We start from the raw sequence: 15,117 nt of genomic DNA, 5'->3' as shown, positions 1-15,117 counted from the left end.
CCCCAAGGTGGTCATGGCAGTGCCCGAGCAGTGAGTGTACCTTAGTCGACAGCAGTTTGGTCAGATACATTTCTTTTACTTTGAACTTGTGTTTCCCTCGATGTCTCTTGCCTTGCACGTCTTGGAATGCTTCTGAATCTGGTAAGATCTAAAGGGAGACAGAGCAGCAGTATTACCCAAGGAGCCCACCACGCTGCGGGACGCATCCGAGGCAGTGAGCACAGCGGGCTGAACTCACCAAATGGCAGTGGTCATCCGAGTATTCCACATCTGAATGCCGGAGAGACGGAGAGAAAACAGCCATTAAAAACAAAACCTCGGGCTGCCAGGCCTGCTCATAAAATGCCCTGTGCGCACTATGAGGAGGTTACTTGAGCTCTTCTACTTTAGCTCTTCACAGCTACATTTTCCTCTTGCTGTGTCTTAAGATCGGGCCAGGGACTGGAGTGGGAGGCTGGTCCCGGTCCCCGGAAGTGTAAAAACTGGCGGAAATACCACGTGCGGATCATTATCAACTACACCCAGGGGCTACAAGGCATCCACCATTGAGACAGACCTAGTTCCTGCCTTCATGGAATTTACATTCTAGCCCAGGAGAGAATTTCATGTACTGATTACACAATTTTAAAAGTACAATAGTGATAAGGATTGTGAAGAAGAATCACATGCCAAGAAAGTACCTAACTAGGGCCTGACCTAGTCTGGGAGGTTTCCCCGAGGAAGGGATGTTGGAGCTGAACCTCAGTGGATTGAGTTGGCCAGGCGAATGGAGGGAGGGGGATGGGGCAAAGCTTGGAAGACGAGAAGGAACTTGACCCCTTCTAGGAGCTGAAAGAAGGGCGACTGGGTGGAGCTCACGGAGCAAGTGGAGAGCAGCAGGCGGAGAGGGCCGTCTGGTAAGAAATGCGGCTGAAGGGAGTGATGAATGGAGGGAAAAGCGGGATTGGTTTTCTGTTTTGAAGATGAGAGATTTTGAACACTTGAAATGCTAGTGAGAAAACACAATAACTGGGGGAGGAAGAAAGCGCAGCTGACAGAAGATCTTATTGGGGGTGTCAAAATGCTTGGAAGGTCAAAAAAGATGGTGAATCCAAAGCCCAGGTGAGAGCTGGGCCTTGGGTGGGAGGAGGACAGCCCTGGGAGGGCAGGGGAAGCCAGGGGGGAGTGGGCAGGGGAAGCCAGGGGGAAGTGGGCAGGGGCAGGCGGGGGGAGGTTTGGTCTTGGATGTGGAGTTCGATTGCTGTTTTCTCTGAAGCACAGGTAAAGTCAGCTGCTGTCAGGAGAGCTGTGTGGGTCCGGCTTTGAGGAGGAGGGTAGAGGCATGGAGCACGCACAATGAGATCCCAGAGAACCAGTGGGGTAGGCTGCGCGGACGGCCCGGTCACTCTGGGCACCATGGTTTAGAGGGACAAGGGCTGCGCTGTTGCCTTTCTCCTCTTGGCCGCCTGGTTGGAGGTTCAGGGAAGGTTGGTCGCTGGGGTCACCCAGTGCTGGGTTTTTGACGGGGGGTAAAAAAAGGACAGAGGGGCAGGGAGTTTGGAGGGTTAGCAGGAGAGTGATCAAAATAATGGTTCTTAGCTGAATTGGGCGGATTGGGCAGGAGGAAGCAGCAGTGTTGACTGCCTGGAGGTCCAATGAAGAGATCCAAACACAAGATCCCCAAGTAACAAGCTCTTTGAAGTCTTTGAAGCCAAAAACACAAACCCTTCCACTCTGTACAGCACAAACACCAATGTGCCATGCCAGAATGACAGCCACCTGTGCAAGACGGCTCCCCTCACTCCAGCCTGAGGGGATGATGATGGCCGTTACCAAATTGTCCTGTGTATGTCGTTGGGAGCCCTGCAATCCCCGTCTGTACTGACAGGTGTTGGAACCCAGCAGGCGGCTCCTAATACTGAACCCAGGAATCAGGAAGCCCCACTTCCAACTGTGTGAGACCGAGAAGGCCCTGCCGGGGAGGCCCGGAACCGGGCTGAGGGCTGAGGACTGACTGCTTCGACTGGACCTGGACCTCGGGGTTGCTCACGGCTGGCTCAGTGTGCTCTGCCCCGAGGCTACCAGGGAGGTAGAGGAAAGCGGCCTAGTGACTTTGCCATAAAAGCTCCCTCTTTAGATTGTCTCCTCGTCACATTCTGGGAATTTTGCAAATGCTATCACTGGGAGCTCTGGGCTCTCTACCAGATTATCTTGTTTGTTCAGCATCTGCAGGGCTGTGGGATTCTCTAGGAGCTTCTCGCACTGTGCAGGGCATCTGTCAGCCCCATCCTACTGGGGACGGGCAGGGAGCTCCAGAGGCTACGATTCTGCCCCAGGGTAGGGCTGCTAAGAGGCAGCAACGTCCTCAGGGTGGGTGTCCAGGCTCCCCACTGCTTAACAGTGTCCTGTCTGCAGGGCTCACGTTCTCAGGACTAGAAACAGATCAAAATGGCTTTTCTCTGCTCCCATAGAATTCCACGGCAACAACTCAACCTCTCCTCTGTGACACGTGTCTGAGGCAGGCGAAGCTGACACCTTATAAAGCTGGGTGAGAACCAGAGGTGAACATCATGTGGTTACCTGAAGTAAAGTTTGCTATCTTCTTAAAGACTTTTATAGTGGATCCATTTGATATCTGAAAGCAAAGAAAAAAATATGTGAGTTTTCTTTTTTCTTTTCTACACTCACCCGAGGACATTTTTTCATTTTTGGTTCAGATAGACTAGGGGAGGGAGGGGGAGAAGGGGAGGGGGGGAGGGGGAGAAAGAGAGAAAGAGAAAGAGAAAGAGAAAGAGAAAGAGAAAGAGAAAGAAAGATCGATGTGAAAGGGACACATCGAGTGGCTGCCTCCCGCAGGACCCAACCAGGGCTGGGGACAAACTGCAACTGAGGTACATGCCCTTAGTGGGAACTGAACCCAGGTCTCTCTGGACCGCAGGCTGATGCTCTAACCGCTGAGCCAAACCAGAGAGGGCAAAAATATATGAGTTTTCAAAATTTAATGTATTTCTCAACTTCACCAAGGAATTAGATGGCTGGCTGGATTTTGTAGTCTCACTTATTAAATATTTATCAAGAATTCCTATGCTCGGGCACTGTGCTGGAAGGTGGAGCTACAATGCTGAGAAAGACATTGTCCTCAGGGAGCTCAGGGTCCTGTCATGGAGACAAGGAGGCAAGGACTAGATGCTGGGGGACCACTGGGAGGTGGGCTCACCCTGGAAGAGAGAAGATGCTGCTGTGTTTAGATCTCAGTCCCCGCCCCCAAGGTCAAGAGACACTGAGTCACTTTCATTTTTGAGGATCCCGTTATATTAATAAGTGTTGAAACAGGTTTTCAAAAACTGGCATATAAAGCTGGTATCTACCCTGCGACAGAGCAGTTTCCATCGAGGTGCACACCCAGCAGAAATCAGTACATGTCCTGATAGTAAACTATTTGTAATTGCCGCATACTGGAAACAATCCAAATATCAACAGAATGAAAACTTTGGGGGGTGTTCATACAACAGAATGTTGTAAAACAATGATAATAAGCAAATTAGCTCTGGCTGGGTGGCTGAGTTGGTTAGAGAGCTGTCCCCATATGCCAAGGCTGCGGGTTTGATCTCCAGTCAGGGCACATACAAGAATCAACCGATGGTGCTCGCTTTGGCAGCACATACACTAAAATTGGAACGATACAGAGAAGAGTAGCTTGGCCCCAGCACAAAGATGACACGCACATTCGTGAAGCCTTCCATGTTTTTCAAACCAGCACTGCAAGAAATGTTAAAAAGACTGCTATAATTAGGAGAAGAAATAGGAAGAAAAATATAATCACACTAAACAAAAATAGCAATAAATAAATAAGTACATATCAATTATCACCTTAAATGTGAATGGTTTGAATGCTCTGATAATAAGACACAGAGTAGCTGATTGGATAAGAAAGCATGACTCACATATATGTTGTTTACAAGAGACCCACCTCACAACAAAAGACTCACATAGGTTGAAAGTGAAGAGATGCAAAAAAATCTTTCAAGCAAACGGAAAGCAAAAAAAAAAAAAAGCTGGGGTAGTACTACTCATATCTGATAAAGTAGATTTCAAAATGAAGGCCATAACTAGAGACAAAGAAGGCCACTACATAATATTGAAAGGATCTATCCAACAGGAACATATAACCTTGATAAACATATATGCACCCAATATAGGAGCACCAAAATATATTAGAAATCTTCTGAAGGACTTCCAAGGAGAAATCGACAACAATACAATCATAGCAGGGGACTTCAACACCCCACTGACACCACTGGATAGATCCTCTAGACAAAAAATTAACACGGAAACACAGACTCTAAATGAAGCACTAGACCAAATAGATTTAATAGATATCTACAGAGAATTATACCCCAAAACGACAGAATTCATTCGTCTCAAGTGTACATGGGACATTCTCAATGATAGACCACATGTTAAGACCAAACTAAGTCTCTACAAGTTCAAGAGGATTGAAATCATATCAAGCACCTTCTCAGATCACAATGGCATGAAATTAGAGATCAATTGCAACAAGAACATGCAAAGACTTTTGAACACATGGAAGCTACATAGCATTTTATTAAACAATGAATAGTTTACTGAGAAGATCAAGGAAGAGATTAAAAAATTCCTGGAAACCAATGAAAATGAACACACAACAACACAAAATCTATGGGATGCAGCGAAAGCAGTTCTGAGAGAGAAGTTCATAGCACTACAGGCCTACCTCAAGAAAAAAGAAAAATCACTAATAGAATATCTAACCTCACAACTTAAAGAACTAGAAAGCAAACAAAAAGAAAATCCCAGAGCAAGTAGAAGGAAGGGAATAGTAAAGATCAGAGCAGAAATAAATGACATGGAGACCAAAAAAATAATTCAAAGGATCAATAAGACAAAGAGCCGGTTTTTCCTAAAGATAAACAAGGTTGATGGACCCTTAGCTAGACTCACCAAGAAACAAAGAGGGAGAATCCAAATACACAAAATCAGAAATGGAAGAGGAGACATAATAACGGACACCACAGAAATACAAAGGATCATTAACAAATACTATGAACAATTATATGGCAACAAATTAGACAATCTATGCAAAATGGACAAATTTCTAGAAACACATAGTCTCCCAAAACTAGACCGGGAAGAGATAGAAAACTTGAACAGACCAATAACAACTAAGGAAATTGAAGATGTAATCAAGACTCTCCCCGCAAACAAAAGCCCAGGCCTGCACAGCTTTATGAGGGAGTTTCATTAAACATTCAAAGAAGAACTAACACCCATTCTCCTCAAACTATTTCAAAAAATTCAAGACTTCCAAACTCATTCTATGAGGCCAGCATAATTCTAATTTCAAAACCAGAAAAAGATACTACAAAGAAAGAAAACTACAGACCAACATCCCTGATGAACATAGATGCCAAAATGTTCTGAACAAAATACTAGCAAATCGGATCCAGCAATATATCAAAAAAATTATTCACCATGACCAAGTGGGATTCATCCCAGGGAAGCAAGGCTGGTACAATATTCGAAAATCAATAAATGCGATATACCACATAAACAAAATGAAAGATAAAATCCCATTTACCATCAGGGCCAAAAAGTTAAGATACCTAGGCATTAACTTGACCAAAGAAATAAAGGACCTATTTGCAGAAAACTACAGGACATTGAAAAAAGAAATAGGGAAAGATATAAAAAAGTGGAAGCACATACCTTGTTCATGGATTGGGCAACTTAACATCATTAAAATGTCCATATTACCCAAAGCAATCTATAGATTCAATGCAATCCCCATCAAAATACCAATGACATAATTCACAGAACTAGAACAAATACTTCAAAAGTTCATATGGAACCAAAAAAGACCCCGAATAGCCACAGCAATCTTGAAAAAGAAGGACAAAGTAGGTGGGATCATAGTATCAGATATTAAGTTATACTACAAAGCTACTGTAATCAAAACAGCCTTGTAATGGCACAAAAACAGGCACATAGACCAGTGGAACAGAGAAACCGGAAATTGAATCAAGACATTATGCTCAATTAATATTTAACAAAGATGGCAAGAGCATACAATGGAGTAAAGACAGCCTCTTGAATAAATGGTGTTGGGAAAATTGGACAGCTACAAGCAAAAAAATGAAACTAGACCATCATTTTACACCATACACAAGAATAAACTCAAAATGGATAAAAGACTTAAATGTGACCCGTGAATCCATAAAAATCCTAGAAGAAAATGTAGGCAACAAAATGTATGATGTGGACATCACACGCAGCAGAATTTTCACTAATACATCACCTAAGACAACAGAAAGAAAGAAAAAAATGAGCACATGGGACTACATGAAACTAAAAAGCTTCTGCACAGCAAAAGAAACAACCATCAAAATGGAAAGGGAACCCACTGTTTGGGAGAGCATAATTGCCAATGATACATCAGATAAGGGGTTAATTTCCAAAATATATAGAGTGCTCATACAACTCAACAAAAGGAAGACAAAGAACCTAATTAAAAAATGGGCAGAGGGCCCTGGCCGGTTTGGCTCAGCGGTTAGAGCGTCGGCCTGTGGTCCTGAGAGACCCGGGTTCGGTTCCCGCTAAGGGCACATACCTCGGTTGCAGTTTGTCCCCGGCCCTGGTCGGTTGTGCGGGTGGCGGCCACTCGATGTGTCCCTTCACATCGATGTTTCTCTCTCTCTGTTCCTCTCTCTCCCTCCCACTCTACCTGAACAAAAAATGGAAAAATGTCCTCGGGTGAGGATTAAAAAAAGAAAAAAAAATGGGCAGAGGAACGAAATAGACATCTCTCCAAACAGGACATACAAATGGCCAGAGACATATGAAGAAATGCTCAACATCACTAATCATCAGAGAGATGCAAATTAAAACAACAATGAGATATCACCTCACACCTGTCAGAATGGCCGCCATCAACAAATCATCAAACAACAAGTGTTGGCGAGGGTGTGGAGAAAAGGGGACTCTAATACACTGCTGGTGGGAATGCAGACTGGTGCAGCCACTATGGAAAACAATATGGTGTTACCTCAAAAAATTAAAAACTGAATTGCCATTTGACCCAGTGATCCCACTTCTGGGAATATACCCTAAGAAGCCTGAAACACCAATCAGAAAGACTATATGTACCCCCATGTTCATAGCAGCACTATTTACAATAGCTAAGATCTGGAAACAGCCCAAGTGTCCATCAGTAGATGAGTGGATAAAAACGTTGTGGTACACATACACAGTGGAGTACTATGCAGCTGTAAGAAAGAAAGATCTCTTATCCTTTGAGACGACATGGAGGGACCTGGAAAGTATTATCCTAAGTGAAATAAGCCAAGCAGAAAAAGACAAATACCACATGATCTCACTTATATACGGAATATAATGAACATAACAGTCTGAGGAACAGGGTAGACCCAGAGACGTTGAAGTCGGGTACAGACTGACAACCCTCAGAAGAGGGGTAGGGTTGGGAGAGATAAACCACAGAACTTATATACAGGTACGCATAACTGATGGACACGGACAACAAAGCTGGGGACGGGGTGGAGGGATGGGGAGGAGGGATGGGGAGGAGGGTGTCAATGAGGAAAAAAGGAGAAACATCTGTAACAAAAATAAATTAATAAAAAAATAAAACAGAAAAAAAAACCAACTGATGTATTCATAAGTAAGTGGAGCTTCAAATTGATGTTTTTCTCTTTCTTTCCAATAAATTTTTAAATATTAAAAAAATATATATATCTCTATATATGAAAATTAGTAAATGACTGCTACATGCCATATGGATGACCCTCACAGTGATGTTGAGCAAAAGAAACCCAACACCAAGGAAAGCATGCTTTGGGATTCCATTCATGTAAAGCTAAAAAACAGTCAACACTGACGTTGGAGGTTTGGAGGAGAGAACAGGGTGGTGACTCGGAGGATGGGGGCTCCTGAGGGGACCTACCATCTGATTTCCTGTCTTGAGTGGCAGGTACAGGAGGCGATCATTTTGTGATAACTCATCAGCAGTACTCTTATGATTTATTCTCTTTTATGCAAGTGTATCCTATTTTTATTTTATTTTTTTGGTTAACCTTACTCGACATTTTCCCATTGATTTTTTTAAGATAGTGTGGAAGCTGGGGGGAGGGGGGGAGCAGAGAGAGAGACAGACAGACATCGATGTGAGAGAGACACATCGATTGGTTGCCTCCTGCATGACCCTGACTGGGACCGGGTTGGGGATAGAACCTGCAACCCAGGTACATGCCCTTAACTGGGCATCAAACCCGTGACCCTTTGGTCTGCAGGCCAACGCTCTAACTACTGAGCCAAACCAGCCAGGGCAGGTGTGTCCTATTTTTAAAAGGAAGCTTATAAAATTCTAAAGACTGAATATACTTTGAAATTTAACTATAACTTATAGGAAAGAACCTAACATTCTCTGAGAGAAAGTGTTCAGCTCAGTGGCGTTCGCCGAAGTATAAACCTGTGTAATCACCACCCACGTGAAGATATAAAGTTATATTTCAAGGTCCTGAGGAGTACCTCCATGACCCTCCCCAGCCAATGACGACCCTTCCTTTCTGACTTCCTTCACTGTGGGTTGGTTGTATCTGTTCTTGAACTTCATATCAATGGAGTCATTTAGTATATGCACATGTGTCTAGGTCTGTGATGTTTATCCAGGTTGTTGCAGCTACCAGCAGTGTGGCCTTTTTTATATCCTCACCTGACGACTTTATTTATCATCAGATACAGCGGGAAGAAGAGAGGGGTAGAGAGAGAGAAACATCCATGTGAGAGAGACATGGCTGCCTCCCACATGACTCCATCAGGGCCGGGGACGAACCTCAACCGAGGTACGTACCCTTGACCGGAATCGAACCCACGACTCATTAGTCCACAGGCCAACACTCTAACCGCTGAGCCAAACCGGCCAGGGCAATGAGACCATTTTTAATTACTGTGTATTATTCCACTATAGGAATATACTACAGAAAACCACCATACAACCCAAGGAGAAGAGGACCAAGAAATGCTACAACATGAATGGACCTCAAAACACGCTGAGTGTGAGAGCCAGTCCCGGAAGGCCACAGGCGGGGTGGTCCACTCACACCCAGTGTCCAGAGCAGGCCGCTGTCTGCAGGCAGAAAGATTACTAACTGCCTAAAGCAGGGGTCGGAGGAATGAGGAGTGACTGCTAGTGAGTTCAAGGTTTCTATTTGGGGTGATAATGTTCTAAAATTAGATTGTGGTGATGATCATACAACTCCGTAAATGTACCCCAAACCGCTGAATTGGACGCTTTACAAAGGCGAGCTTTATGGGACATGAATTATATCTCAACAGAGTTGTTAAAACAACAGAGTTGTTGAAATCTGTTGCCACAGATTTCAAAGGTACGTTTGACAAAGGCTTTACTACACGGACCCACGATTGCAATGCCCGTGCAGAGCATCGTCCTGAGCAGAGGGCCTGCTAGTGTACCCCTCCACCCCACCCCGAGGAACTGGATGCTCTGCTGAGAGGCGGCCCCATCCCTGGGAGGAGCAAGCTGCTCTGAGTGCTTCTCCACAAGAGGAGGCAGATCGGGGTTACAGAAGTCCTCTCCTTCCTCTGGGGCTGTGGAGGTGGAATTAACCCTGTCATTTCTGAACATCATTAGCTGAGTGCTTTTCCCCTCTCCCCTAAAGCGCCAAGGCCGTTCTGAATTCTAATACTAATTTGGACCCGGCCTTCCCCAGTTTGGAAGAAAGCAGAACTCAGAATTTCTCTTCTGGCCTGCCACACACTGGTTGTCCGCATGGAGGGGCCTGGTTAGCAAGCACAGAGGACTCAGGCCTAATCTCCTTGGGTGGCGCCCAGAGAGGAAGGAGCACAGCGGGGGGCCAGCCCCGAGAGGCCCCAGAGCACAGCTGTCCAGCCAGCTGCGTCCAGCTAGCCGCTAACTTTAGGCCAGGGGCCTCCAAGGGCTGGTGTCCGTGACCTCCTGTGGGGAGGGGGCCAGGGGCCTCCAAGGGCTGGTGTCCGTGACCTCCTGTGGGGAGGGGCCAGGGCAGGGGCTGGCTGCGCCGGCAGGCCTCCGGGAAGAGCCTTGAGTGAGGATTCTGAACCGTTATCTCCGACTCTGCCGTTATGACCAAACATCTCCTTTCCCCCTGTGCCCTTCATTGTTTTCTGGCTGCCTTTTCGATCCTCCTCCACATTGGAAGCAATTAAACGCTGGTGCAGGCACCCCCTTTGCAATCCTCCAACACGGAGTTTTATGGGACTGTTTGAACACAGTTACAAAATTCCTCCCCGAGAAGACCTGGATATGCTGTCTCAAAGCCAATAAACATCTTTTTATAAAAGGAAGCTGGTGATTCATTTGATGTAACCGTCAAAGAGTGAATCCCAAGTGGATCCCACTGAGTTGTTGAGCCAATACTCTGTCACTGTAGAGGCTTTGTTTTGCCAGAGGCGAGCACCCTCGCTGTAATCACGGAGGCCGCGGTGGCCCCGGGAAGGAGCGGCGCCAGGGTTCCAGCGAGCGGGCAGCAACCCCCGCGGGCACCGTGCTCGGGCGGCGGGAGCGCGGGCGCCGCTGGTACCCAGGGAATTTTACTCCCAAGTTCCCTCCCGAGAGCAAGTGTAAAAGCATTTTGTTAGGAGTGAGTTGTGTGTTTTGAGCATGGACGTGTGTGAATGTACTTCCAACCTTCCCAGCTGCTCTTGGGCGGGTGGGGCATCCCCATGGGACACTTCCACCATGCAAAACAGAAAACTGGTTACGTACAGATGTTAGGGGGGGTCATTCTGTGTTTTGCACAAGTCAGCTGCTGCCAAGCCAAGGACAGAAACACCTGTTTAAAAACGGCCACAGAATAGCCTTGGCGGGTTTGGCCCAGCGATTAGAGCATCGGCTGGTGGACCAAAGAGCCGCGGGTTTGATTCCAGCCAAGGGCACATGCCTCAGTGGTAGTTGGGTCCCCGGCCCTGGTCAGGGTCATGCGGAAGGCAGCCCATCGATGTGCTCTCTCACATGGACGTTTCTCCCTCTCTCTCCCCCTCACTCCCACTCTGTCTGAAGATAAATGGAAAAAATATCCTCGGGTGAGGATTAAAAAAAAACCACAAAGTGCCACAGACTCCAAAATGTTAAAAATATAATGTTGTTTGTTCCATCTGAGAGGCTCCGAACGCTTTCCTAGAAGTGACTCATTAATCGCCTGGACCCCTGTGAGGCAGGGAGCATCCCCTGGGCTCCGACTTCAGGAATGAAAACCCAGTGAAATCGAGGAAGGGCTAATGTCACTGGATGGGTCTGAGGAAGCAAGATTCCTCCAGCCCAGAGCAGAACTGGTCTACAAGGCAATTTCTTTTCTTCCACTTATTTTTTTTATCCTCACTTGAGGACTTTTTTGCATTTATCTTCAGATGGAGTGGGAGGGAGAAAGGGGAGGGAAAGAGAGAGAGAGAAACATCGATGTGAAAGAGACACACTGAGTGGCTGCCACCCACACGATCCCAACTTGGGCCGGGGACAAACTGCAACCAAGGTACATGCCATTAGAGGGAACTGAACCCTGGTCTCTCTGGTCTGCAGGCCGACACTCTAACCGCTGAGCCAAACTGGCCAGGGCCACAAGGCAATTTCAAATTAAATTCCTTCCAGTCCTGCGTGCCCGTGGTTGGGTGAGACAACAAGGCCGCATGCCTCGGGTGAGCCGGCCCACACTGAATGCCCAGAGGTGGAAGTTCACGTTCCACTATCAGAATGGAGAAATGGACCCACATCAACAATTCAAAGGAACTCTTGAAATAAACAGACGCTACATACCCTCCAAACCATTTGCAAGTGAAGGTGAGATTTCTTTGTTCTAAAACACTATCTTTATGGCATAAGTTGAAGATAATGCCATAAAAACAGATTTTCTAGAAATACAAAGTTGAACTTCTATTTAACCTTATGAAACTGCCATTTTTATAGGTAAATACAGTCAAGTATTGACAATTTCATATGGTTTAGTCTAAAAGGAAAGCCGGGCCCTGGCCGGTTTGGCTCAGCGGTTAGAGCCAGAGAGACCCGGGTTCGGTTCCCGCTAAGGGCACGTACCTCGGTTGCAGTTTGTCCCCGGCCCCGGTTGGGTTGTGCGGGAGGCAGCCACTCGATGTGTCCCTTTCACATCGATGTTTCTCTCTCTCCCTCTCTCTCCCTCCCACTCTATCTGAACAAAAAATGGAAGAATGTCCTCGGGTGAGGATAAAAATAAATAAATAAAATAAAAGGAAAGCTGGAATTTCAGCCTAAAACTTTTATGGAAAAGGATAAATGTGGTCTGAAATATTATAATATTTCCTTAAAGAAAAAAACCGGAAAACACAGTAACAACATATATCCCCACGTGGAAGCCCCTGCTGGTAGCTCGCGTTCCTACCGCGGCGGTACGTGGAAATAATTGTGTTCAACGAGCATTATGCCAGCGGCAGCATCAGAGCCACTCGCTGGTCTCCCTTCTTAGCTCTTCACTGACACCCCAGGGCTGGAGGCAGATGAAAAGGGAATCTTTTCTCTCAGGGCCAGAGGGTGACTTTGCTCAGTGCTTCAGTGGCGCTGGGCCGGGCTCATCAGAACTTCTCAACAGACACATCCAATCTCAGGCACAGTTCCTGGCAGCCAGGACAGGGCTCCAAAGGAGTCTCGAAAATAATGGCAATGCTTCCTTCTTGTGTACCGGGAGTCAGCTCTGGGCCAGCTAGCGAACTCCCGGTGAGGACTGTTAGAGGGAACCGAGCCGGTCCTCGGGGAGGAGTTCGGCCCCCAACAGTGTGTGTGAAATTGGGAACCGAAGCGCTCCCTGTGTTGCTGCTGGGCCGGTTGGGCTGGCGCTGTCAGCTCTGGGAGCCTGAAGGAGGCCTCCCCACCAAGGAAGATAACTTCATCATCTTCAAGGAATGCTGCTGAAGTAGGATTCGAAATAAGGAAGCATTTTGATAAACTCACAGATGTGAGATTCATCAGAGTTGTTTTTTTCAAATCCTGAGGATATTTTTCCATTTATTTTCAGATAGAGTGGGAGGGAGGGGGAGAGAGACACATCTACTGGTTGCCTCCCACATGATCCCCACCAGGGTCGGGGACCAAACGCAACTGAGGTACATGCCCTTGACTCTTTGGTCCATGGGCTGACGCTCTAACTGCTGAGCCAAACTGGCCAGGGCTCATCAGAAGATTTTAAGAGAAGTTACCTTTTTTGTTTGTTAATCCTCACCCCAGGATACTTTTTCCTTTGAGAGGGAGGGAAGAGGAGAAAGGAAAGAGAGAAATACATCGATGTGATAAGAGACACATCTATTGACTGCCTCCCATATGCACCCAGACAGGGGCCAGAGATCCAAAGTGCAACCCAGACACACGCCCTTGACCGTGACGCGAACCTGTGCTCTAACCACCGACCCACACTGGCCAGGGTGAGAAGTTACCCTTTGGAACTGACATCAGAGACAATAGCTACCAGGATTTCTCCTGAATCGGCCCCAGCTCTCTGGCCAGGCTGCCTCAGAGGCCTGGTTCTGAGCAAGGGTCTCCCTCCGGCCAGAGAGGAGCCACAGCCTCAAGGCAAGGCCTTTTCCATCTGCTCCGGCCCGGGCATCAGAGCCCTGTGTCCGAGGCCAGTGTCCTAGCCTCCCTGGGCCTCAGAATGGGAACGATGAGAGCATCTCCTCCCTGGGCACGAAGAGGACAAAGGGGTTGCTGCTCGCAGAAGCACCTAGGACAGTGCTCCGCACACGTTTGTGAGATGAACATCGAGAGCCCTCACGCTGGGAGAGACCTTAGAGACAGCCCAGCCCCTCTACTCCGCAGTCCCAGATGACACGCCTCCCAGGAGAATGCAGCAGACCCTCTGGGACAGTCCTCTGCGCTTTACATGTCATCTGAGTAACGGCTTTGGCATCGCCTGTCATGAGGGACGTTCCTCAACGACGCAATGGTCGAACCCTTTCCGGGCCCCTCGGAGCCTCAGCACAGAACGAGCTGTATGACCTGTAGGGAAAGTTTCCTGCGGGACTTAACGCTTGCTGCCACGCCACAGCACGGGTGGCTGCGATGGCCCGGGCCGGGGAAGGTCACGGGGTCGGGGGCGTGGGGGGCAGGCCTAGCCCCGGAGAGGCCGTGCCCAGCCCCCGCCCATCCACACGGATGCAGCGCACCTCGCAGTCCCTCCACGGTGCAGGCGCACACGCGACAGCCAGATACAGACGCACGCGGGGAGGACTTCATTACTGGAGAGCGATGCCTCCGGCTTAATGTGTTTGTAAAGACGTCGCCTCAGCCACGCTGCACAGGACAGGAGACTGCAGCAGAAACTCACCCTCCTCCGTGTTTATCTGACGGAGACCGAGAGGAACACAAAGGCCCTCACCAGACGGTGGTGGTGAACAGGACCTGGGCCCGTGTGTGCGGCCAGTGCTGGGCACCAGCAGCCGCTGTCACCAGGTGGAAAGCAGCCGGCTGATGCCCAGGGTTGACAAGGCTGCCATCCTGCAGGGGACAGGGCACCACCAGCGGTGGGGGCTCTGGGGGCCTGCACCTGGCCCTGAGATGCTCTCATTTGGCCGTGCCCTCGGGTGCCCTCCAGGGACCTGTTCTTCACACAGACAGGAGCCCCCCGCAAGGGGCCCAACCCCACTCTGCCTGCCCCAAAGACAGAGCACAGGGACAAGCAGCAGGCCCACGTCCCAGCAGGGGGACTGTGTTGAGAGAGGCGGAGGAACTGGCTGTCACGAAAAATTAACTCTAAAATCTAACTAATTTGGGCTAATTGGAGGGAGGTGACTCTGAATCACCTGAAACCCTGAGTTAGACACCATTTTAAAATAAAATACAGTTTTTTGCTTTCAAGCACTCGCAGTGACTCAGACTTGGGCACTTCAGTAAATGAATGAGTGATGATCAGCATCATGTCGCTCTGGAGGGAAACGCAAGCGCTCAGGAGGGAATGTTTCTTTATCGAAAGGGCAAAAGCAAACATCAGCCCAGCTAAACGTGGAGCCCGCAGGGCTGCTACTAAACCGTGCATAGGTGTAGGTGGCCGAGGGTGCTGGTGGAGACCTTCT

General features: G+C 48.0%; 1 protein-coding gene and 1 non-coding gene across 3 annotated transcripts in view; one reads left to right on the top strand and one right to left on the bottom strand.

The window, feature by feature from the left end:
- Positions 1-15,117, bottom strand: part of PLXNC1 (plexin C1) — a 164,494-nt gene that overhangs the window by 10,003 nt on the left and 139,374 nt on the right. Inside the window, exons 24-26 of one of the 2 annotated variants that reach the window (XM_036250803.1) lie at positions 2,560-2,614; positions 239-270; positions 41-148 (exon numbers count right to left, since the gene is read on the bottom strand). In XM_036250803.1, coding sequence (XP_036106696.1) covers positions 41-148; positions 239-270; positions 2,560-2,614 — 195 coding nt within the window. Of the gene's footprint in view, positions 1-40; positions 149-238; positions 271-2,559; positions 2,615-3,062; positions 3,739-15,117 lie in introns of those variants that run through there. The other variant, XM_036250804.1, reaches the window with a different exon arrangement.
- LOC118624780 lies at positions 3,622-3,728 on the top strand. The gene has a single exon (XR_004958452.1). It is a non-coding gene; the product is annotated as a U6 spliceosomal RNA (small nuclear RNA).

Source organism: Molossus molossus, unplaced genomic scaffold (genome assembly GCF_014108415.1).
Source record: "Molossus molossus isolate mMolMol1 unplaced genomic scaffold, mMolMol1.p scaffold_m16_p_10, whole genome shotgun sequence".
Classification (NCBI taxonomy): Eukaryota; Metazoa; Chordata; class Mammalia; order Chiroptera; family Molossidae; genus Molossus; species Molossus molossus.
Note: the sequence above shows the minus strand (reverse complement) of the source record. Positions and strands in the feature narration are given on the sequence as shown.